Raw genomic sequence first — 23,252 nt, forward strand, 5'->3', positions numbered from 1 at the left:
TCCTGTGAGGCCGAGCTGGGCTGAAGTCTGAATGAAGAGTGTCTGCCTGGGCCCGTATGAATCGTACGCTGCCGTAGTGAAGTTCTTCTGTCTGCTGGCCACAGGGACAAGTGTACTTTTATATGTTCCATGTATTCAAACTCTTGACAAAGAAATCTCGACTTGTGTGCCAAAAAATACATTTAAGAAACTTTACAGCAATTTCTCTTTCCAGAAATCAAGAACTGGTTTCTTAAGATAATCCACAGACCAGTGAGCAGTTTCATGTAGGAACTGTTTTCTTTCTACTGAAATACACCCACCAATGGAACAGCAGCTACTTATGGACGAGAGGCTCATGGTCATTATAGTGCTGGATGTAAATAATATTGGTGTCCTGGTGACATCTTGAGTCAATGCTTCAAATACAAAATCAGTTCCCCTTTAAGGTAGTAAATAAAACATTTATTGTGCTGTTGCATCAAATCAACATTCAATAAACTAAAAAGTGGAGTTTCTGCCTAATTTGCTAAAACATAGATGTGTGTGATCCTGGAACTTGTTTTTGTTATTGCACTACCTACTGCTCACCAGCAGAGGTCACAACATTCATTCAAACATGTAACTGAAACTGAAATGTTCCGGTTTAACATTTCACCCTTCCACTGCAGCAAATCCTTCACATTATCTTGATTCTGCTCATGAGTTGAGGTGCACACAGAATAGAAGGAGAAGGAAGTGATTCATGTGGGGGAAGAAAAAGGGAAGAGACGAAGGTGAAGAAGGATAGGATCTTTCTGTTTATACCTGTGCTCTGTTGTCTGGTCTCTCGTCAGCCTCAGACTGCTGTTGTGAAGACCTCACTCTTCTGAAGAGACAATAAACGGTCATAGCAAAGAAACAAACAGATTATTTAAATTATCACAGATTTTAGAGGATGGGTTCATATCATTTCAAATATACATTCGTACAATGCTCAAATGCACATTGAGAGAATAAATAGTCGCTGTACTCAACCAGTGCAGTGACTTCCCACTTTTTGAAAGACTTTGGTGTCAAAGATGAATTCTAGTGAGTGACACACTGGGAGGGGAGGTGCAGCAGAGGGCCACAGGTCAGATTCAAACCCAGGACCACTGCAGTCTCTGTACATGAGGCACACACTCTACCAACTGAGCTACTGTTTTTCTTAAAACAAGTGGGATATCAGAGGGACTAGAAGGACCATAACTCTTTCATTGTACATATTCAATCACAGAGAAACTGAACTGCTCACCCTGAGGACCTGATGAAGTTTGTAGTTGCGTATACAACACTCTCCTCCTCGTTCCTGTGAGGCCGAGCTGGGCTGAAGTCTGAATGAAGAGTGTCTGCCTGGGTCCGTATGAATCGTACGCTGCCGTAGTGAAGTTCTTCTGTCTGCTGGCCACAGGGACAAGTGTACTTTTATATGTTCCATGTATTTAAACTCTTGACAAAGAAACCCAATAGAATGGAACTAGATTGCCAAAAAATACATTTAAGAAACTTTACAGCAATTTCTCTTTCCAGAAATCATGAACTGGTTTCTTAAGATAATCCACAGACCTGTGAGCAGTTTCATGTAGGAACTGTTTTCTTTCTACTGAAATACACCCACCAATTGAACAACAGCAGCTACTTATGGACGAGAGGCTCATGGTCATAACAGTGCTGGATGTAAATATTATTGGTGTCCTGGTGACAGTTTGAGTCGATGCTTCAAATACAAAATCAGTTCCTATATGAAACTGTTCACAACAAGGTGGAGTTGAAATTCCATCTCATTCCATTATATTAGAGAGAAGGCCGACATCTCTATGGCTGATAACTCAACAACTTGTAGTGTTGTTTTTAGGGTGAACTGGCCCTTTAAGGTAGTAAATAAAACATTTATTGTGCTGTTGCATCAAATCAACATTCAATATACTAAAAAGTGGAGTTCCTGCCTAATTTGCTAAAACATAGATGTGTGTGATCCTGGAACTTGTTTTTGTTATTGCACTACCTACTGCTCACCAGCAGAGGTCACAACATTCATTCAAACACATTATTTACAACCATATACACAGAGTCCTGTGGGGTATTTAAAGGAGCACTACGTAGTTTTGAGTAGGGAATTTTAATCAGAAGAGAAAGATCTTCATTGACTGATTATTTGTTATGTCTAAACAAACCAAACAAAGTGAGCGTAAAGGACAACACAATCATGTCCTATTTTTCTTTGTTTACACGTGGCGGACCCTGCCACCTTTCTAGCTTCAAACAGTGTTCTGGGTCCTTATTGTCCTCTGAGAACAGCTTGTTTATTCTGTTGGGACCCACAGATGTGGTCATTCATTGTGAATTTCAAAACAGACTCTGAACTGAACTCAGTTTCCCAGAATTCCCCAGTCTACACACCTAGGTGCAAATTCATCCTTGAGCTAATATTGCTCAGGATGACAGACCCCCCTCTGACCAGATAGACAAAGTGAACTTCCTTTGTCCTCTCTCTTCTCCACCTCTCTAGCTACAGTGCTGCCTGCCCTCAAGGTCTCGTCTTCTGGATTCTTCTGGGCCTAACAACTGTTGAGAGTTGCCAGCTGCATTTGCAGCAGGCCCAAAGAACTTCTCCTCACAGCAGCGACGTGAGGTCCTGCTAGTATTCCAGTGCAGTTAGCACCAGCAGCTGCTACGCAAAGCTTACCAGCTGAATACACAACCCAAGGAAGTTAGCACAGAGCTGCTATCCTTGCAAAGGAAAGGTTTGTGGGTATTTAAAGGAAAAGTTCACAAGTTTGGAAGGAATTCCGGTTTAACATTTCGCCCTTCCAGTGCAGCAAATCCTTCACATTATCTTGATTCTGCTCATGAATTGAGGTGCACACAGAAAAGTAAGAGAGGGTGATAGAAGGAGAAGGAAGTGATTCATGTTGGGGAAGAAAAAGAGAAGAGACGAAGGTGAAGAAGGATAGGATCTTTCTGTTTATACCTGTGCTCTGTTGTCTGGTCTCTCGTCAGCCTCAGACTGCTGTTGTGAAGACCTCACTCTTCTGAAGAGACAATAAAAGGTCCGAACAAAGAAATAAACTAATTACTGAACTCATTTAGACTTTAGAGGATAGGTTCATATTATTTCAAGTATACATTCGTACAGTGCTCAAATACACATTGAGAGAATAACTGGTCACTGTACTCAAGCAATGCAGTGACTTCCCACTTTTTGAAAGACTGTGGTGTCAAAGATGAATTCTAACTAGACAAATTGCATTTCCTGCGAAAATACAGTGTGAATGCTGAAGGCCGAAGGGAAATCTGCTGAATGTACTGCTGACAAGCTGAAAAAGCTGAAAAGCTAAAGGCAGAAAGAGCATAAAAACCTGAACACGCTGATAGCTGAACAGTTTCTGTAGCTGAACATGAAGCTGAATGTATAAAGAAGCTCAAAAGGCAGAGAGATGAATATTTTCAAAAGATGGAAAGACAGAAAAGCTGAACATGAAGCAGAATGTTTAAAGGAGTTGAAAAGGCAGAAAGATGAACCTCTGAAAAGGCTAAAAAGGTGTAGAGCAAGAGGGCCGAAAGACAGAGAAGGCCGAAAAGTTGTAGAATATGAGGGCAGAAAGAGCTCAAAGTGGAAAGTTAAAGGCAGAAAGAGCTTTAAAAATTGAACATATTGATAGTCGAACAGTTTCTGTAGTGGAACATGAAGCAGAATGTATAAAAAAGCGGCAACAGTACAAAGATGAATATTTTTAAAAGATGAAAAGGCAGATAAGCTGAGGAGGGCTGAAAGAGTTTAAAAAGTTGAACATTTTCATATCTGAACATGAAGCAGAATGTTTGAAGGAGTTGAAAAGGCAGAAAGATGAATATCTGAGAAGGCTAAAAAGGTCTAGAGCAAGAGGGCAGAAAGAGGTTAAAAATGTGAAAAAACACTGGAATGGAGGACAGTTAAAAGCAGAAAGAACTTAAAAAGGTGAAAAAACACTGAATCGGTTGAAAGTTAAAGGCAGAAAGAGCTTAAAATGGCTGCATCATCTATGTAAAGTAAAAGATGCTGGATTCAAATCCAGCTGAAGAGAGAATTCTCTCTCCAGTGTTCCAGCTGCTCTCACTCACTCACTCTAGCTGAGGCAATACACACGCATTCTACAGATACACACGCTGTCCCCTAAGAATGAATGGGAAAACGCCTCCCAAACCCCTGCGATTTTAGAAAAAACGTTAATAGTTAGGGTCAAAATATCTATATGGTGAGTGAGCGGAGATATTGCCGAACTCGGTCATCTGGTTTTTATTTCTGGAAAGTAAGAAATGAGGGCACAAACGCGAGAGACAAATCAGGTACCGTCTGCTGTCCTCTAGAACTTTAGGCTCAAAATTAACATTGCGGCTTATGGGGCAGCTGCTTCACTTCTTGTTGCTCCAGGGCTTCCACATCCAAAACTGTAACTCGTACATCTAAAATGAGACCATCATCTGAAAGCCAAAAAGTTTTCCTACATTTCTATGTATACATTGTCTATGTTGAGTAAAAGGTTTCAGATCTAAGTCAAGCTGAAGAGAATTTTTTTCTTGAGCGGATCCAGCTGCTCTACACTCTAGCGATGATGTCACACACTCTAGCTGACGCAATACACACCCATTATAAAGTCAGAAGACGGGCTAAAAGTTCTTCAAACTAAAACTGTGATTAGTTCAAAACCGTTCAATATTTTTAAAAACTGAATACAAGCCCAATAGTTGAAGGTTGGGTGAGTCTTTTAAAGTTGGAATGGTGTCTCTAGCTCAAAGCATGAGGGAGAAGAAGAGGTTGAAAGTCGAGGATTTTTAAAGAGGATTTGAAGCTTTTCCCATTTGCGGCAATGTTAATTTTTTTTAATAAAAAGCTGAATTTATGAAAAAGTTGAAAAGCTGAAAAGCTGAAAAGCAGAAGGCTGAAAGAGCTTAAAAAGCTGAATGTTTTAATAGCTGAACGGTTTCAATAGCTGAACGTATGCTGAAGTTATAGCTGAATGAAATTTGAAAAAATCCCCATAAGGATGAATGGGCAAAATTTTGCATAAAAAGCTGAATATTTCCAAAATTATGAAAGGTAGAAGAAAGAAAATAGAAGCACACATGTCCTTAAAAAACTGCACATTTTGATACTTGAATGGTTTCAATAGCTCAAGAACTGTAGGAGAAGAAGCGTGCCGAAAAACGTACGGAAGAAGAATAAAAACTTTGATAAATTCCAGAAGAACAATAGTGTCCTTCAGCCTTCAGCATTCACACTAATGAGTGACACACTGGGAGGGGAGGTGCAGCAGAGGGCCACAGGTCAGATTCAAACCCAGGACCACTGCAGTCTCTGTACATGAGGCACACGCTCTACCAACTGAGCTACTGGGTACCTCAACACATGTTCTTCTTAATACAGGTGTGATATCAGAGGGACTAGAAGGACAATAACTCTTTCACTGTACATATTCAATCACAGAGAAACTGAATTGCTCACCTGATGCAGAAAAAGACCAAGAGCAGCATGAAGATCAGAATAACAGCAGTGGTCGAGAGAGCAACTGGTAACTTCCATGGAGCTGGAAAACAGAGAGAACAAACACTGGAAGTTACAAGAACTATTGGGTCCAAACGTGACTGTCAGTTGGACAAAAACACCAGATTTTCTAATTAAATGTGTGAGAGAGGAGTTGGTTCTGTCAAAGGTTTCACAAACAGAAAAATTATCATGTTGAGGAATTAATAACTCACCTGCCACAACAATCAGCTGTAAGGTGGAGTTATGACGTCCTCTTCTGTTCTGGGCTTCACAGGAATAATTCCCACTGTGTTCAGCTCTGAAGTCAGTGATGGTGAAGATCTGTCCTGATGCTTTTGGTGAGTCTTCATTCTCCTTGTACCAGGTGTAATTAGCTGCTGGGTTAGCATCACTGCTACAGGTCAGAGTCACTGAACTGCCCTCCACTATCTCAGCAGAGGGACTCACTGACACAGAGGGAAGTCTTGGACCATCTAGTGACAGCATGTAAAGACACACGTTTCAGTCCCAGCATGAAGGATACGAAAGAACCTTTAATGGTGGATGATGCAGCTGCTTTATTATTTATAGAGTTTGTTCCAAAGTGTGTGGGAAAAGTAATGTAATTTTTGCTGGTCGATAGATGCTTATGTTTCTGTACTCACACTGGACGTCTAAGAAGAGAGATGAAGAGTTGATCTCTCCATACTGATTCTCAGACTTGCAGGAGTAGTTCCCTCTGTCCTCAGAGCTGATGGAGGAGAAATGATAAATTCCTTCTGGTCCTTGAATCAGTGTTTGGTTCTCCTTGTACCAGGTGTAATTAGCTGCTGGGTTAGCATCACTGCTACAGGTCAGAGTCACTGAACTGCCCTCCACTATCTCAGCAGAGGGACTCACTGACACAGAGGGAAGTCTTGGACCATCTGGAGGACAGATGTAAAAAGATTACTCTCTGTTAAATGTGTTATTACAGCAGCACATATGCTATTGAAATTTTACATTGTGAACGGCTGTGTGTACAACTATTTGAATCTGGTCCGGAAATTGCATGAAACATTTAAAGTCTAAAGAGCTGTTCAGTGAATTACAGCTGAGAATGTGGTGCTCAAGAACATTAGACTGGACAGATTTAAGAGAAATGTTATCTCAAGAATAAAACTCACATTTCACATTAACATAGATGTATTCAGACGTCCTCCTCCCCAGCTGGTTCTCAGCTGTACAGTAATACTCTCCAGAGTCAGAGGACTGGATGGAGCTGAAGACAAGCTGTGGATCTTTACTGAGAGGTTGAAGGTCTGGATCTCCATTCTCCTTGTACCAGGTGTAATTAGCTGCTGGGTTAGCATCACTGCTACAGGTCAGAGTCACTGAACTGCCCTCCACTATCTCAGCAGAGGGACTCACTGACACAGAGGGAAGTCTTGGACCATCTGAAGGAGATGTCAACATGTATTAATGAAAAATTAGTATATGTGATCACAGACAACTGACTGTTGTGATTGAAATGTATGTTTCTCTGTTTTTATAGTAATTGTCTCTATGTGTCACAGTGGCTGTCTAGAGAGCTGATCATGGAGCTGAACCTGGTCAGACTCCTCCTGGTGGAAACTGACAGCCAATAAATATCATTTGTACTTTTAGTTCTTTACACATGTGTCTGTCTTCAATGTGTAGCTGGTGTGTATATGTGTTTTTTCCTGATACAGTGGATCAAACTCACAGACTGGAGGAGAGCCGTAGCTCTCATGTCCTTTCAAAGCACAAGAGATGACGTCTCCAGGATAAACCCGGCCTTTAAAAGAAGATGTCTCCACCCCTGTGACTTTCTGTCCGTTCTTGAACCAGACGTAGGAAAGACGAGCAGCTGGACTGCAGCTGCTGTGACACTTCAGCTCTGCCTCAGTATCAGACTGGTGGACTGTTATTCTGGTCACCTGCACCTGCAGAGCTGGATATGAGAACAAGAAACAATATTATTATCACTGGTTCTAACAGAAATCACTGATAGATGTACACACACAACAACACAACACTTACTATTCCTACAACTAGCAGTGAACATTAGTGCCAACACAACAGTAATTATTACACAAACTCATGATGATCCATCATTTTCAACATCTTCACTGTTTCTAAATGTACTATGTTGATGTTTTACATCAGTGTGTGTTCATCAGTACCTGTGACAGTCAGAGTTGTACCAGGTAAACTACTCCTCCACTCAGACCATTGTGTTGTAAACTTGAAGTGATACTGAGCTGAATCACTCTCTGTCAGGTCAGTGATTCTCAGAGTGGAGCGTCCTCTCTCTGATTCAAGGACCTGAACACGACCTGCAAACTGGGAGTCACTAAGGTCCTCAGGCTGAGAAGGACTCTGCCACTGATGAGAACGTTCAGGACTGAACCAGAATTTAGACCTGATGGTGTCGTAACTGCTGTAAGTGCAAGAAATGTCCACTGATGATCCTTTGGAGGCACAGATGCTTCTGTCAGTGTAAATCACTCTGTTGCAGTTTGTATATTGGACACCTGAAAGATAAAACAAAGTTCGGATCATTTTTAAACCAGAGTTGATGAAGAGTCACAATGAAGGTCTCCATGTTAAAATCCATGTAGTTATCAGACTCCATCAGATGGTGTTATGTTAGTGTAGTAAACTCACACACTGGAGGAGAGGGGAAATCCTCATGTCCTTCAACAGCACAGGAATAACTGTCGTCAGAAGCACCATGGAATGAATAAGTCGAAGATGTTTGTGACTGAATTTTCTGTCCATTTTTGTACCAGATGTAGGAAGAACGATCAGGTAGACGACAACTGCTGTGACACTTCAGGTCTCTCCAGCCATAATATGAGGGTCTGCTCACCTGCACCTGGAGATCTGGATGTGAAGAAGGAACAAGAATGTTACTTTAGACAAACTGTTGACATACAAACACAACACATTCATATTATTGTTCTTAAGATAAGATGAAAATATGAATGAAAATGTTACCTGTGACCCTCAAAGTGACTCCAGGTGAACCAGTATATCTCCCACCTGGTTGGTTTGTAATGAATCTGAACTTGTACTCAGCTGAGTCGCTCTCTCTCAGGTCTCTGATTCTCAGACTGCAGCTCTTCTCAGAACAACTGTACTCAACACGATCTTGATAATCTGAGTCTGCTTTCATATCCAAAGGTTGATTTCCACTCATTTTAGTGAACCAGAATCTTTCCTTAACTTCCATTTTTGGATTAATGTTTTGAGATGGGTATCTGTAGGTGCAGCTCATGTCCACTGTTGATCCTTTGAAGGCACAGATCTCAGTAGAGCTGTAAGTCACTCCCCAGCCATCCTGACCCTGTATCACTGTAACACACAGAACATCAGAAACTACAATCAGACTCAAAACATCATCAGGAGACAGATTTTCACTGCAGTGGAGGAGCTTGTGGCTGTCTTCATACAAACTTGCGTTTGGTGGGCGAGCAAAGGCAGCTTTCAGACGGTTTTGTTAAGGAATTTTCATATATTAAGTTTCATAGACTCGCAGTAAATGTGTCTATATACATCTCCCACTCTGCTGACAGAGGAGGTAGAGTCACCCTGAGCTCATGATCGGGGTCACTGACTTCTTTGTGGTCAGAAGTTCCTGTGACTTCACTAAACTTCACTATATCTCATACGAGAAACACACGAGCTTCACGATCCACCAAAATCCATCTTCCATCAATTACAATGTGACTTAAACAAGCAGTTTTCCATCGAGGGTTAAATAGTCAGAGACCAGGGAGTTTCCTTCAGCACTGGAGAAGCAATACCAAAGTCAACAGAGGTGTGGAGAAATGTACAAATCATCAAGGTTTACATGAGAATATTTAAAGTAAAGGAACAGAGAAAGATGAGCACATGATCTCTGAGAGCACTGAGGACGGACATCACACAGAGGCTGCAGTGAAGGAGCAACAATGTGTTGACATTTTGTACTTTAACACAATACTTAGAGAGAAACACTTAGAAGAAAAGTGTGACGCATGAAACAAGTGTCTGCTGGTTATCTTGCTGTGGTCAGGCTGCTGCAGAGTGTGAATGACATCTGCAGAGAAATGCAAAAGTCTGAGGTGTGAGCAGCTTCTCTCACTTAAAGAAAACACTGACAAATTTATCCTGAAGCAAGAAATACTCACACATACTAATAAAATATCTGTCTAGCAGCTAAATACTCTACTTTGGTCTCCAGAGAGATGCTGACTCTGTTGTTTGGTGCTGGGCAGGTAGTGCACAGCTGGTTTTTAGAGATGTGTCACTGATAACAGCTGCTGCTGCTGCAGGAAACGAGGCTGATGAGAACACTGAGAGTGAACTCAAACATTAAAGTTCGAAAAATAAAACAAAATCAAACGCTGTGCAGCTGACAGGAACTGGAGTCAAAAGATAAATCTTTATTTTTATTCTCTCATTTTATACCCACATGATATTAATTTTGTGTTCCTGTGTTAATTATCCTATCAGAGCACATCGACCCGCCTCTAACACGTACGAACGCAGGCTCAAGTTGAGTTTGGAGGAAGTTTGAACGATGGAGGAAGTTCCTCAGAACGATTCATTTTATTTAACTGATTTTCTCTCCAGATTTTTCCATTGCTAACGTATAGTATGTACTGTCACTGTACATCCACACAAACACAGCTTTAATGTCTCTAACTGCACTGTTGCACATCAAGTCTTTACTATAAACCCACCATGCTAACTGTCTTACAGTATAAATGTAGACGTACAGTACCTTGGACAGACAGAAGGACGACAACAAATCCACTCGCTGCTGCTGTTAAACTCATCGCTTCTCCTCACATCTGTTAAATCAGCAGGTCGATCACATACATGAGAAGTACTGAGTGTCAGGTCATCTCACCAAACACTTCTACATAAAGAGGGAAGACGCGGTCACGAGACAGTTTGTCTCTCTCTGGTTGGTTCACTTGTCTTAAACCCACATCGAGGTGTTAACTGGCTGGCTTCCTTCCTCTTAGTATTATCAACATCTATAAGGAGATAAGTGCCTGTGAACCCTCAAGATGAAATTAAGAAACGATTCTTACTGTTGCTTTAAAACACAATGCAGTCAATAACATGGACGTATCAGCAAACTGAACACTAAATGGGATATTGTTCCAAAGGTGACGCAGCAGAACAGAAAAGGTTCAGTCAGCCTTTGATTTTTATCTGAGCTTTGATTCAAATAAAAAGCCTAAACGAAGACATTAATCAGAGTGTGTGTGAGCTAATGTTTAGACAATAAACTGGATGTTACGTGTAGCAACAATAGTGAGTGTCATGACTCTAGAGTCAGGTCCTTGTGTCATGCTCTGATAATGTTTTTTTTTTTTTTTTTGTCTTATATTCTCCTGTCTTGGTATCTGCTGTTCATGTCTTGTGTCATGTTTTGTTTTCCCATGCCCTGGTGTCTCTTGTCCTTTAAGTCTTTCCTGTGGTCTGCCCTCTGTCTCCCTCTGACACCTACCAGTGGCCTTCAGTCGGCAGTCCAGATGCCGCCTGTTCCTGCTCCTCAGTAGGAGGCCCGGGCGAGTCCCACGCTAAGTCCAGTGCCTGCACCTCGATCGGAGGCCCGGCCGACGTCCATCGCCAAGTCCAGTGTCTGGTCCTCGGTCGGAGGCCCGGCCGAGTCCAGTGCCTGCTACTCGGGATGAGGCCCGGCCAAGTCCCACACCAGGTCCAGTGCCTACTCCTCGGTTGAGGGCCTGGCCGAGGTCATTTGTTGCCAGAGACCCTTCATTGGCTCCCAGGCCACCAGCTCCTGGCAAAACTCTGTCGGTGGTAGCCAAGACCCTGGAGGGTTTCCCAGCCAGTGGTCTGGTCGCCAGTGGGTCCCAGCCCATGCCTTCACCGCCGGCCTCCAGTGGGTCTCAGCCCATGCCTTCGTTGCCAGCTTCCAGCGGGTTCCAGGCCGCGCCTACGCCTATGCCTACACCTACGTCTACGTCGCCGGCCTCCAGCAGGTTCCAGGCCACTCCTACGCCTACACCTTCGCCTTCATCGCCGGCCTCCAGCAGGTTCCAGGCCACGCCTACGTCACCGGCCTCCAGCGAGTTCCAGGCTGCGCCTATGCTTCGTCACCAGCCTCAGGCTTCTGTCACAATCCTGGACAAGCCCTCAGTTTCCCCTTTTTATGGAACCCGGCTGGCCTACAAAGTGCCCCCACCGAGAAAGCGACGAGCCCGTCCACAGCCGAGCTCCCAGCCCAGGCCTCAGCCACAGCCAAGCTACCAACCCAGGCCTCAGTATCAACCCCAGTACCTGCCAGTGGCCCTCAGTCGGCGGCCCGGTCGACACCTGACAGTGGCCCTCAGTCGGCGGCCCGGTCGACACCTGCCAGTGGCCCTCAGTCGGCGGTCCAGACACCGCCAGTTCCTGCACCTCGGTTGGAGGCCCGTCCGAGGCCCCTGCCCCAGCCCATGCTTTTGCCGCCGGCCTCCAGTGGGTCTCACCCTTCGCCTTCATCGCCGGCCTCCAGCGAGTTCCAGGCCGTGCCTACGCCTTCGTCGCCAGCCTCCAGCGAGTTCCAGCCTGTGCCTATGCCTTCGTCGCCGGCCTCCAGTGCGTCTCAGTCCATGTCCACGGTATCCAGTGCGTCTCAGCCCACGCCGCTTCTGCTGGTTTCCAGAGCTCCTTCTGGGTGTTTCTCTTCACTCTTCGTCCGGTCATTGTTTGTCTTGGTTTGTCTCTGGCTGTTCATATTCCTGTTTGAGCTCCTGTCTGGTATGTTTTGGTTTTGAGTTTTCCATGTTTGAGTTGATCTTTGATTATTGATCTGTACTTTGTCTTGCTGTTTTCTTTTGTTGCTACGTTGTCTTGCTGCTTTCTTTGCTACTTGGTTTTTTGGGTTTTTTTGGTCACCCTTGGTTTCACGCACCTTGGTTGTTGCATTCAGCTTTGTGCAATAAAGCTCGCCTTTTGTTTGCTCCCCTGATCTTGCCTCCCGTGTAACAGCGTTTGGGTCCACCTTCCCTTCCATAGTCTTCCCTTTTTACCCCAACCTGACAGTGAGAACACAAACAGTCAGGGTGGCAGGCCAGATAAAGAACATGAGGCAAGCTCTGATATCAAACCATGATCGGCTGGAGGCCACAAGAACAGCCGCAGACTTGGAAGCCCTCAGGAAGCTGGAGACCAGGACCAGAGTCTTGGTACCACTGGAGGCCCTTGGACACCAGAGCAGGAGGCAGGCGAGACGACACCAGGACGATGGACTGAGGCAGGTGTGGGTGTCAGAGAAGGATGCTGAATGATGGTCTGGGGGGGTCTGGTGGTGGGTCAGCAGGGATGGAAACTCTGCTAGCAGGCCGGTGGCTCGCTGAGACAGGAGCTGGAGCAGGCAGGAGGTTAGCAGGCTGTTAGTGAAGTCACTGACTACAAGTTGTGAGTCCAACAGCCTTGGTCTTTAGCAGAGTGTCTTTGGGATTAAATTGTAGAAAAACAGCCTGTCCACAAAATCTGTGATAGAGTTCAGTCGTTTAAAGATTAAGCAGTACTTCTTCAGCTCCCCATCAGAGATTTTGTCCCCGCCTGGTCCATTGTTGGTCAGTTGGTACTGTTACGAGTCATGAAATTGGGAGGACCCAAACACAAGACACTCAGGAGGCAGGCAAGGTAAGGAACAAAAGGTGAGCTTTAATAACAAAGCTGAGGTCTGAATACAAAATACAAAAAGCAACAAGAACACAAGGAGCAGGCAGGAGCCAATACAAGAATTAAAGAAGTACAAAAAATACAACTAAATAAAGTACAAACCAAAGAAGCACTGGGAACACAGTGAGAGTAAATAAACTGTTTTACATTTCATTTGTGTCAATTACTGATGAATAAAACCTTTATTCTAAAGACTAAACACAAAAAGAGTTTGTTAAAAGCTGAAATCCAAAACTTTCTGCACACTGTCGCCCTCTGCAGCACAGAGAGGGAACTGACATGATGTTCAAACTACAGAGTTGTTGGAAGCTGGATGTTTATTTCAATCAGCCACTGCAGAACTTTGAGCATGTTACAGCTACAGAGTGTGACAGAGCTGGGCTCATGTTACATGTCAGTGTGTTTAATATATAATGTACATGCTGTGAGATACTGTGCTTCCTGTTCCACATGTCTTTCTCTGCCAGGACAGCTGTGATGTGATAGAACAATCAGTATTTCTTCAAAACAAGTTACTGCATTAGAATAAAATGTTATATTAAAAGCATTAAAAGATAAAGTAGCATGTTGCAAACCAAGTATAATCCTTGACATATGTAATGTACCTGCACAGGTAAACATAAAGCTGCATGCTACTCAGAACTTCTGCCACATGCTGCAGTTTCTCTGTTCAAAGGTGAGATGTTGGTGTAATCAGGATCAGACTCCAACTGATGGGGAGAGACAACAAGATGAGAGTCAAAGGCCTCAGAAATGGAACGTGGACACTATTAGATTTTAAATGACAACAAACTCAGACATGTTTAAAGCAGAACTGTTTCCTTAATTTGATCTTTGTTATAAAAACATCGACAGTAAATGTGCTGATTTGTCGTCACTGTGGTCCAATACCTCTCTCATCTCCACAGTCTCTATGGGCTCATTTGGTTCAGTGGTGGAGCTCCAAGTTTTCTTCTTCCTGAGGGAAATCGACAAACAAACACAAATGTTCATTAAAAACTCAGAAACCATGAAAATACATTTTCAAAATAACAGATCAGTTAATGTTTGTTTCACCTCCACAGACAAAACAGAAGCAGCAGAACCGACATCAGAACCACCAGAATCAACCTGATGATATTTATCATCATTGTTAAACTCCCTGGAAATGGAGATAGACAGTTATTAGATAGACTGTAGTGGACCTCACTAGCAGGGTTTGATGCATTAATCAGTTTCCCAGGTGTTATTGTCTGTTAATCAACCAATTAGTGTCTCACCTGCCACAACAATCATCTGTAAGGTGGAGTTATGACGTCCTCTTCTGTTCTGGGCTTCACAGTAATAATTCCCACTGTGTTCAGCTCTGAAGTCAGTGATGGTGAAGATCTGTCCTGATGCTTTTGGTAAGTCTTCATTCTCCTTGTACCAGGTGTAATTAGCTGCTGGGTTAGCATCACTGCTACAGGTCAGAGTCACTGAACTGCCCTCCACTATCTCAGCAGAGGGACTCACTGACACAGAGGGAAGTCTTGGAGCATCTGGAGGAGAAAACACATAAAGAGAGACAACTAATCAATATTAGTCACCTGGAGGAGATGTATCAACAGAGAATCCGAAGTTGTATTTCAATAATTAGATGTTATGGGATGTGGCAGCATCTGAACTGGGTGTTTAATGTTTTTTACGGGCAGCTAACTGCTCAAAATCAGTCAATCTTAGCCCTTTGTAGGGTGAGATCCTTAATTACTAAAATGGATTATCAAATTGATGATCAGCAGAACTTTTCTTTGGCTTATCTTGTGTCACTCACATGTCACATTAATATAGATGTATTTAGACGTCCTCCTCCCCAGCTGGTTCTCAGCTGTACAGTAATACTCTCCAGAGTCAGAGGACTGGATGGAGCTGAAGACAAGCTGTGGATCTTTACTGAGAGGTTGAAGGTCTGGATCTCCATTCTTCTTGTACCAGGTGTAATTAGCTGCTGGGTTAGCATCACTGCTACAGGTCAGAGTCACTGAACTGCCCTCCACTATCTCAGCAGAGGGACTCACTGACACAGAGGGAAGTCTTGGACCATCTGGAGGAGATGTCAACATGTATTAATGAAAAATTAGTATATGTGATCACAGACAACTGACTGTTGTGATTGAAATGTATGTTTCTCTGTTTTTATAGTAATTGTCTCTATGTGTCACAGTGGCTGTCTAGAGAGCTGATCATGGAGCTGAACCTGGTCAGACTCCTCCTGGTGGAAACTGACAGCCAATAACTATAATTTGTACTTTTAGTTTTTTACACATGTGTCTGTCTTCAATGTGTAGCTGGTGTGTATTTGTGTTTTTCCTGATACAGTGGATCAAACTCACAGACTGGAGGAGAGCCGTAGTTCTCATGTCCTTTCAAAGCACAAGAGATGATGTCTCCAGGATAAACCCGGCCTTTAAAAGAAGATGTCTCCACCCCTGTGACTTTCTGTCCGTTCTTGAACCAGACGTAGGAAAGACGAGCAGCTGGACTGCAGCTGCTGTGACACTTCAGCTCTGCCTCAGTATCAGACTGGTGGACTGTTATTCTGGTCACCTGCACCTGCAGAGCTGGATATGAGAACAAGAAACAATATTATTATCACTGGTTCTAACAGAAATCACTGATAGATGTACACACACGACAACACAACACTTACTATTCCTACAACTAGCAGTGAACATTAGTGCCAACACAACAGTAATTATTACACAAACTCATGATGATCCATCATTTTCAACATCTTCACTGTTTCTAAATGTACTATGTTGATGTTTTACATCAGTGTGTGTTCATCAGTACCTGTGACAGTCAGAGTTGTACCAGGTAAAATACTGTTCCACTCAGAGTTTATGGCAAGGAATTTAAAGTGATACTGAGCTGAATCACTCTCTGTCAGGTCAGTGATTCTCAGAGTGGAGCGTCCTGTCTCTGATTCAAGAACCTGAACACGACCTGCAAACTGGGAATCTTCACTAAGGTCCTCAGGTTGTGAAGGACTCTGCCACTGATGAGAACGTTCAGGACTGAACCAGAATTTAGATGTAATAATTTCAATACTGCTGTAAGTGCAAGAAATGTCCACTGATGATCCTTTGAAGACACAGATGCTTCTGTCAGTGTAAATCACTCTGTCGCAGGTTTGACCAACAGCACCTGAAAGATAAAACAAAGTTCGGATCATTTTTAAACCAGAGTTGATGAAGAGTCACAATGAAGGTCTCCATATTAAAATCCATGTAGTTATCAGACTCCATCAGATGGTGTTATGTTAGTGTAGTAAACTCACACACTGGAGGAGAGGGGAAATCCTCACGTCCTTCAACAGCACAGGAATAACTGTTATCAGGATAAACGGTGCCTGAATAAGTAGAAGATGTTCGTGACTGAATTTTCTCTCCACTCATGTACCAGATGTAGGAAGAACGATCAGGTAGACGACAACTGCTGTGACACTTCAGGTCTCTCCAGCTAGAATGTGAGGATCTGTTCACCTTCACCTGGAGATCTGGATGTGAAGAAGGAACAAGAATGTTATTTTAGACAAACTCTCAACATACGCACACATTTCTATGATTGTTCTTAAGATGTTGACCATTTTGAAATAATTAAAATATGAATGAAAATGTTACCTGTGACCCTCAAAGTGACGCCAGGTTCACCAGTATATCTCCCACCTGGTTGGTTTGTAATGAACATGAACTTGTACTCAGCTGAGTCGCTCTCTCTCAGGTCTCTGATTCTCAGACTGCAGCTCTTCTCAGAACAACTGTACTCAACACGATCTTGATAATCTGAGTCGGTTCTCAGATCCACAGGTTGATTTCCACTCAGTTTAGTGAACCAGAATGTTTTCTTAACTTCAGTATTATGGCCATGTTTTCCTGATGGGTGTGTGTACGTGCAGTTTATTTCCACTGTTGATCCTTTTAAGGCACAGATCTCAGTAGAGCTGTAAGTCACTCCCCAGCCATCCTGACCCTGTATCACTGTAACACACAGAACATCAGAAACTACAATCAGACTCAAAACATCATCAGGAGATCAGGAGGATTTTTACTGCAGTGGAGGAGCTTCAGTCTGTGAAGATACACTTCACAACACACTGTGGCTCTCTTCATACAAACTTGCGTTTGGTGGGCGAGCAAAGGCAGCTTTCAGACGGTTTTGTAAAGAAATGTTCATATATTAAGTTTCATAGGCTCATAGTAGTAAATGTGTCTATATACATCTCCCACTCTGCTGACAGAGGAGGTAGAGTCACCCTGAGCTCATGATCGGGGTCACTGACTTCTTTGTGGTCAGAAGTTCCTGTGACTTCACTAAACCTCACTATATCTCATACGAGAAACACACGAGCTTCACGATCCACCAAAATCCATCTTCCATCAATTACAACGTGACTTAAACAAGCAGTTTTCCATCGAGGGTTAAATAGTCAGAGACCAGGAAGTTTCCTTCAGCACTGGAGAAGCAATACCAAAGTCAACAGAGGTGTGGAGAAATGTACAAATCATTAAGGTCTACATGAGAATATTTAAAGTAAAGGAACAGAGAAAGATGAGCACATGATCTCTGAGAGCACTGAGGACGGACATCACACAGAGGCTGCAGTGAAGGAGCAACAGTGTGTTGACATTGTGTACTTTAACACAATACTTAGAGAGAAACACTTAGAAGAAAAGTGTGACGCATGAAACAAGTGTCTGCTGGTTATCTTGCTGTGGTCAGGCTGCTGCAGAGTGTGAACGACATCTGCAGAGAAATGCAGAAGTCTGAGGTGTGAGCAGCTTCTCTCACTGAAAGAAAACACTGACAAATTTATCCTGAAGTGAGAAATACTCACAAATACTGATAAAATATCTGTCTAGCAGCTAAATACTCTACTTTGGTCTCCAGAGAGATGCTGACTCTGTTGTTTGGTGCTGGGCAGGTAGTGCACAGCTGTTTTTTAGAGATGTGTCACTGATAACAGCTGCTGCTGCTGCAGGAAACGAGGCTGATGAGAACACTGAGAGTGAACTCAAACATTAAAGTTCGAAAAATAAAACAAAATCAAACGCTGTGCAGCTGACAGGAACTGGAGTCAGAAGATAAATCTTTATTTTTATTCTCTCATTTTATTCCCACATGATATTAATTTTGTGTTCCTGTGTTAATTATCCTATCAGAGCACATCGACCCGCCTCTAACACGTACGAATGCAGGCTCAAGTTGAGTTTGGAGGAAGTTTGAACGATGGAGGAAGTTCCTCAGAACGATTCATTTTATTTAATTGATTTTCTCTTCAGATTTTTCCATTGTTAACGTATAGTATGTACTGTCACTGTACATCCACACAAACACAGCTTTAATATCTCTAACTGCACTGTTGCACATCAAGTCTTTACTATAAACCCACCATGCTAACTGTCTTACAGTATAAATGTAGACGTACAGTACCTTGGACAGACAGAAGGACGACAACAAATCCACTCGCTGCTGCTGTTAAACTCATCGCTTCTCCTCACGTCTGTTAAATCAGCACGTCCATCACATACATGAGAAGTACTGAATCTCAGTTCATCTCACCAAACACTTCTACATAAAGAGGGAAGACGCGGTCACGAGACAGTTTGTCTCTCTCTGGTTGGTACACTTGTCTTAAACCCACATTGAGGTGTTAACTGTCTGGCTCCCTTCCTCTTTATATTATTAACATGCAGGAGCCAATCAACAATAGACATGTATGTCCCTGTGCTGTGCCAATGTGTGTCATGTCTAATGTCCCTTTGTCACATTTTACAGACAGAGAGGAGAGCACAGGAGAGGAAGAATAAGAACCTGGCCAGGAGTGGACCAGCTGTAGTTGATTGGAGGCACACAGCTTTTTACAGCTTTAGCCTTTGTTGCTGCCATCTTTCTAAGTTTCTGAGTTGGATGTCACTGGATGGAATAAATATATTTTGAGTTCAACTTCAACCTCGGGACGTTCCCTCAGTTCCCACAAAGGCAGTCAGTGGAAAAAAGTTACTCCCAGTCAGCCACCACCAGGACAAAAGGTCACAACAAAGGTAAAAAGCTGCCTTTTTGGAGTACAGGACTAAACGGATGATATGGATTCCTGGATTGCTTGATGGATTTCTGGATTGGAAGGAAAAAGCCAAGGAGAGTGGTATGTAAGAGGTGAACATGTCACGTTGTGTTACAACCAAACAATGAACTTTGCCGCCTATGGACCTGTGCAATAATGGATTTTGTGTTGCATTAACGGACTAATGAAATTATCATGACATGCTTTTATGCAAAGATGGAAAACGGAACATGGTTGAACTATGAAATGAAATGAACAGTGAATATTGAGGTCCTTGAAAATGGCAGAAGAAACGGCCTCTCAAAGTCTGCCTACTGAGGCTGCCTCACTTTTCTCAGGAGAGGATTCAGCAGACAAAATGTCCACCCCAAGTCTGCGTACGGAGTCTGCCTCATTTGACTCAGCAGAGGATTCGGGAAACAAAGACAGTCTGACTAAGGAAATTAAAGAAATGCGTAAACTTCGGAAAAGTAAAGTGGGTCATTTCACTCGGTACATGAATATAATCAGAGACCAGATGAAAGATGCCACTAATGTTCACTGGGTTAAAGCAAATGCTTCCACCTATAACTGCACCTTGCAACAGTTTAAAGATGCTCACACACAATATCAGCAAATGTTGAACGAAGAAGAACGTGAAGATGATACCAAAACATGGTACCAACCCAGATGGGAAATTATTTGTGAATTACTTGATTCTCTTTCTAAGCGGATGGACAGCTTTAATCCAAAAGTACTTGCCGCTGATCAAAAAGAGGCGGCCTCAGTCACAAGTCTTAAGTCAAAAGTGAGCAACATAAGTGAAAGAGTCCAGGCTGAGACTGAAAGGGCAGCATTGATGGCAAAAGCAGCAGCGCTTAAAGAAAAGCATGAATTGGAATTGGAAGAGGAGAAGTTGAATCTTCAGAAGGAACAAATAAGGAGGAAAAAGGAAATGCTGGATACTCAGGGAAAACTGACAGCAACATCAGCCAAAATTTCAGTTCTGGAAAATGCAGATACAAGTATGGATGCATGAATGAGTACTTAAAGGAAATGATGGATAAAAATGGAACCGAAACTGAATTAAAAGATTTGCTATAGAACTATAACACAGACTGCAATTTCATTCCTTTATCTCCACTAGAACACCAGCTCAAAGTGCATCTCACATGCAGAGTGCCAGCTCTCAACACACTGCATCAACCCCAGGAGCCACAAGGGGCACTGTGGGGTCTGGTCAACTCCACAGTGCTGTGGGGTCTGAACAATTCCACAGAGTCCTTGAAAGGCAAAATGACCTCACAACTCAACAACAAAATGCCTTTCTGCCAAAAAGAGACATTGTTATCTTTGATGGGGATATTATGCAGTACCAGTCATTCATTGCATCATTTGAGCAAGTCACTGAGTCTAAAGTGGAATGTAATGAGGAAAAACTGTATTTTCTTGAACAATACACAAGAGGTCCAGCTCAAGCCCTCATTAGGAGTTGTCGATATATGGATCTATTAGGGATTTCCAAAATGCCAAAAAACTGTTACAAGTTAACTATGGTAAGGAATACAAAATTGCAAGTTGCTACATAGAACGAGCTGTAAGCTGGCCTTTAATCAAAGCTGAAGATCCAAAAGCTCTACAAGCATACTCACGGTTTCTCAGAGGCTGTTGTAACTCAATGCAAAACATGGCATATATGGATGAGCTGGATGTGGCGTCCAATCTTAAGGCTGTAGCACTCAAGTTGCCATTCAAAGTGCGTGAAAAATGGAGAACACTTGCTTGTGATTTGCAGGAGAGGAGACATGGCAGAGTGAGGTTATTGGACCTTGTAGATTTCTGTGATAAGCAAGTTCGAATCTACTCTGACCCAATCTTTGGCAATCTTTCTGTCATGACTCCTGTTTGTGTTGTCCTCGTATCTGGTTTTGGTTTTTGATTCATGTCCTTTTTTCTATGTCTTGTTGTGTTCTGTGTTTTGGTTTTTCCTTATCTTGTGTCTCATGTTCTGATTTTTCCATGCCCTCATGTGTCCTTTAAGTTCTCCTATGTTCTCCCCTCTGGCTCCCTCTGTCTGTTGTCTTGTTCCCTCCTGGTCTGTTCCTCTGTGCTCCTCCCCCTCATTATCACACCTGGTTTCCTTCCTCCTCTCTCCTCACCTGTTCCTCGTCATGTCATTAGTGTCTGTGTATTTAGTCTCTGTGTTCCCCTCACTCCTTGTCCAGTCATTGTTTTCTGTTTGCTGTTTTCTGTCTCCTGGTCCATGCTCCTGTCCCGTTTGGTATGTTTTTGGTTTTGAGTTTTCTATGTTTGAGTTGGACTTTGATTTTTTGATTTGTACTTTGTCTAGTTGTTTTCTTTGCTACTTTGTCTGGTTCTTGTTTGCTACTTTGCCTTTTGCCCTTTTGGTCTGCTTTTGGTTTTTGTAACAGCTTTAAATAAAGCTCGCCTGACACAGGGGAGAAGCTAAAGGCCATAGCAGACTATGACAAAGAACTATTTATTAGGCCTTGGCTGAAGGAACTCCCTTGGATCGCTCAGGTGATAGCGGTTCTAGATAACCTCAGGAAGGCCTTGGTGGCTTCAGCCACAGCCACAGCCGAGCTTCCAGCCCAGGCCGCAGCCACAGCCGAGTTCCCAGCCCAGGTCACAGCCACAGCCACAGCCACAGCCACAGCCACAGCCACAGCCGAGCTCCCAGCCCAGGCCTCAGCCTCAGCCACAGCCGAGCTCTCAGCCCAGGCCTCAGCCACAGCCGAGCTCGCAGCCACAGCCGAGCTCCCAGCCCAGGCCGCAGCCGCAGCCGCAGCCGCAGCCACAGCCAAGCTTCCAGCCCAGGCCTCAGCCTCAGCCAAGCTTCCAGCCCAGGCCTCAGCCTCAGCCACAGCCGAGCTCCCAGCCCAGGCCTCAGCCTCAGCCACAGCCGAGCTTCCAGCCCAGGCCACAGCCGAGCTTCCAGCCCAGGCCAGTCGGCGGTCCAGTCGACACCTGCCAGTGGTCTTCAGTCGGCGGTCCAGATGAGACCTGTTCCTGCACCTCGGTCGGAGGACCGGCCGAGGCCAGTTCCTGCACCTCGGTCGGAGGACCGGCCGAGGCCAGTTCCTGCACCTCGGTCGGAGGACCGGCCGAGGCCAGTTCCTGCTCCTCGGTCAGGGGTCCGGCCGAGGTCGTTTGTTGCCAGGGACCCTTCATCAGCAAAACTCCGTCGATGGTCCGGCCAAGACCCTTGAGGGTTTCCCAGCCAGTGGTCTGGTCGCCAGTGGGTCTCAGTCCACGCCTTCGCCACCGGTTGCCAGTGGGTCTCAGTCCACGCCTTCGCCACTGGCCTCCAGTTGGTCTCAGCCCGCACCCACGCCTTTGCCTTCGTCTACGTCGCCAGCCTCCAGGGGGTTCCAGCCCGCACCTTCGCCACCGGCCTCCAGTTGGTCTCAGCCCGCACCCACGCCTTTGCCTTCGTCTACGTCGCCAGCCTCCAGGGGGTTCCAGCTTGCACCTTCGCCTTCGCCGTCATCGCCGGATTCCAGAGAGTTCTAGGCCGCTCCTATGTCTTCGTCGCCGCCTTCCGGCGAGTTCCAGGCCGCGCCTACGTCTTCGTCGCCGCCCTCCGGCGAGTTCCAGGCCGCGCCTACGCCTTCGTCGCCAGCCTCCGGCGAGTCTGAGTCTGTTTTCTTTGCTTGTCTTGTGTCTCATGTTCTGATTTTTCCATGCCCTCATGTGTCCTTTAAGTTCTCCTGTGTTCTCCCCTCTGGCTCCCTCTGTCTGTTGTCTTGTTCCCTCCGGTCATTGTTTTCTGTTTGCTGTTTTCTGTCTCCTGTCCATGCTCCTGTCCCGTTTGGTATGTTTTTGGTTTTGAGTTTTCTATGTTTGAGCTGGACTTTGATTTTTTGATTTGTACTTTGTCTAGTTGTTTTCTTTGCTACCCCCCCCCCCCCCCCAAGCCCAAATCAACTGGAAGTTTTGCCACAAGTGTTGATTCATCAGCTCAACCAG

General features: G+C 44.1%; 1 protein-coding gene across 1 annotated transcript in view; it reads right to left on the reverse strand.

Annotated features, from left to right (window-relative positions):
* Positions 1 to 58: 58 nt before the first annotated feature.
* The window catches only part of LOC119019148 (B-cell receptor CD22-like), a gene marked incomplete at its 3' end in the record, with an annotated part of 68,829 nt that continues 45,635 nt past the window's right edge, over positions 59 to 23,252 (reverse strand). Inside the window, exons 10-13 of the mRNA XM_037097466.1 lie at positions 2,972 to 3,032; positions 1,256 to 1,401; positions 787 to 847; positions 59 to 91 (exon numbers count right to left, since the gene is read on the reverse strand). Of these exons, the coding sequence (XP_036953361.1) occupies positions 59 to 91; positions 787 to 847; positions 1,256 to 1,401; positions 2,972 to 3,032 (301 nt within the window). The remainder of the gene's footprint in view (positions 92 to 786; positions 848 to 1,255; positions 1,402 to 2,971; positions 3,033 to 23,252) is intronic.

Source organism: Acanthopagrus latus, chromosome 1 (assembly GCF_904848185.1).
Source record: "Acanthopagrus latus isolate v.2019 chromosome 1, fAcaLat1.1, whole genome shotgun sequence".
In the NCBI taxonomy this organism is placed as follows: domain Eukaryota; kingdom Metazoa; phylum Chordata; class Actinopteri; order Spariformes; family Sparidae; genus Acanthopagrus; species Acanthopagrus latus.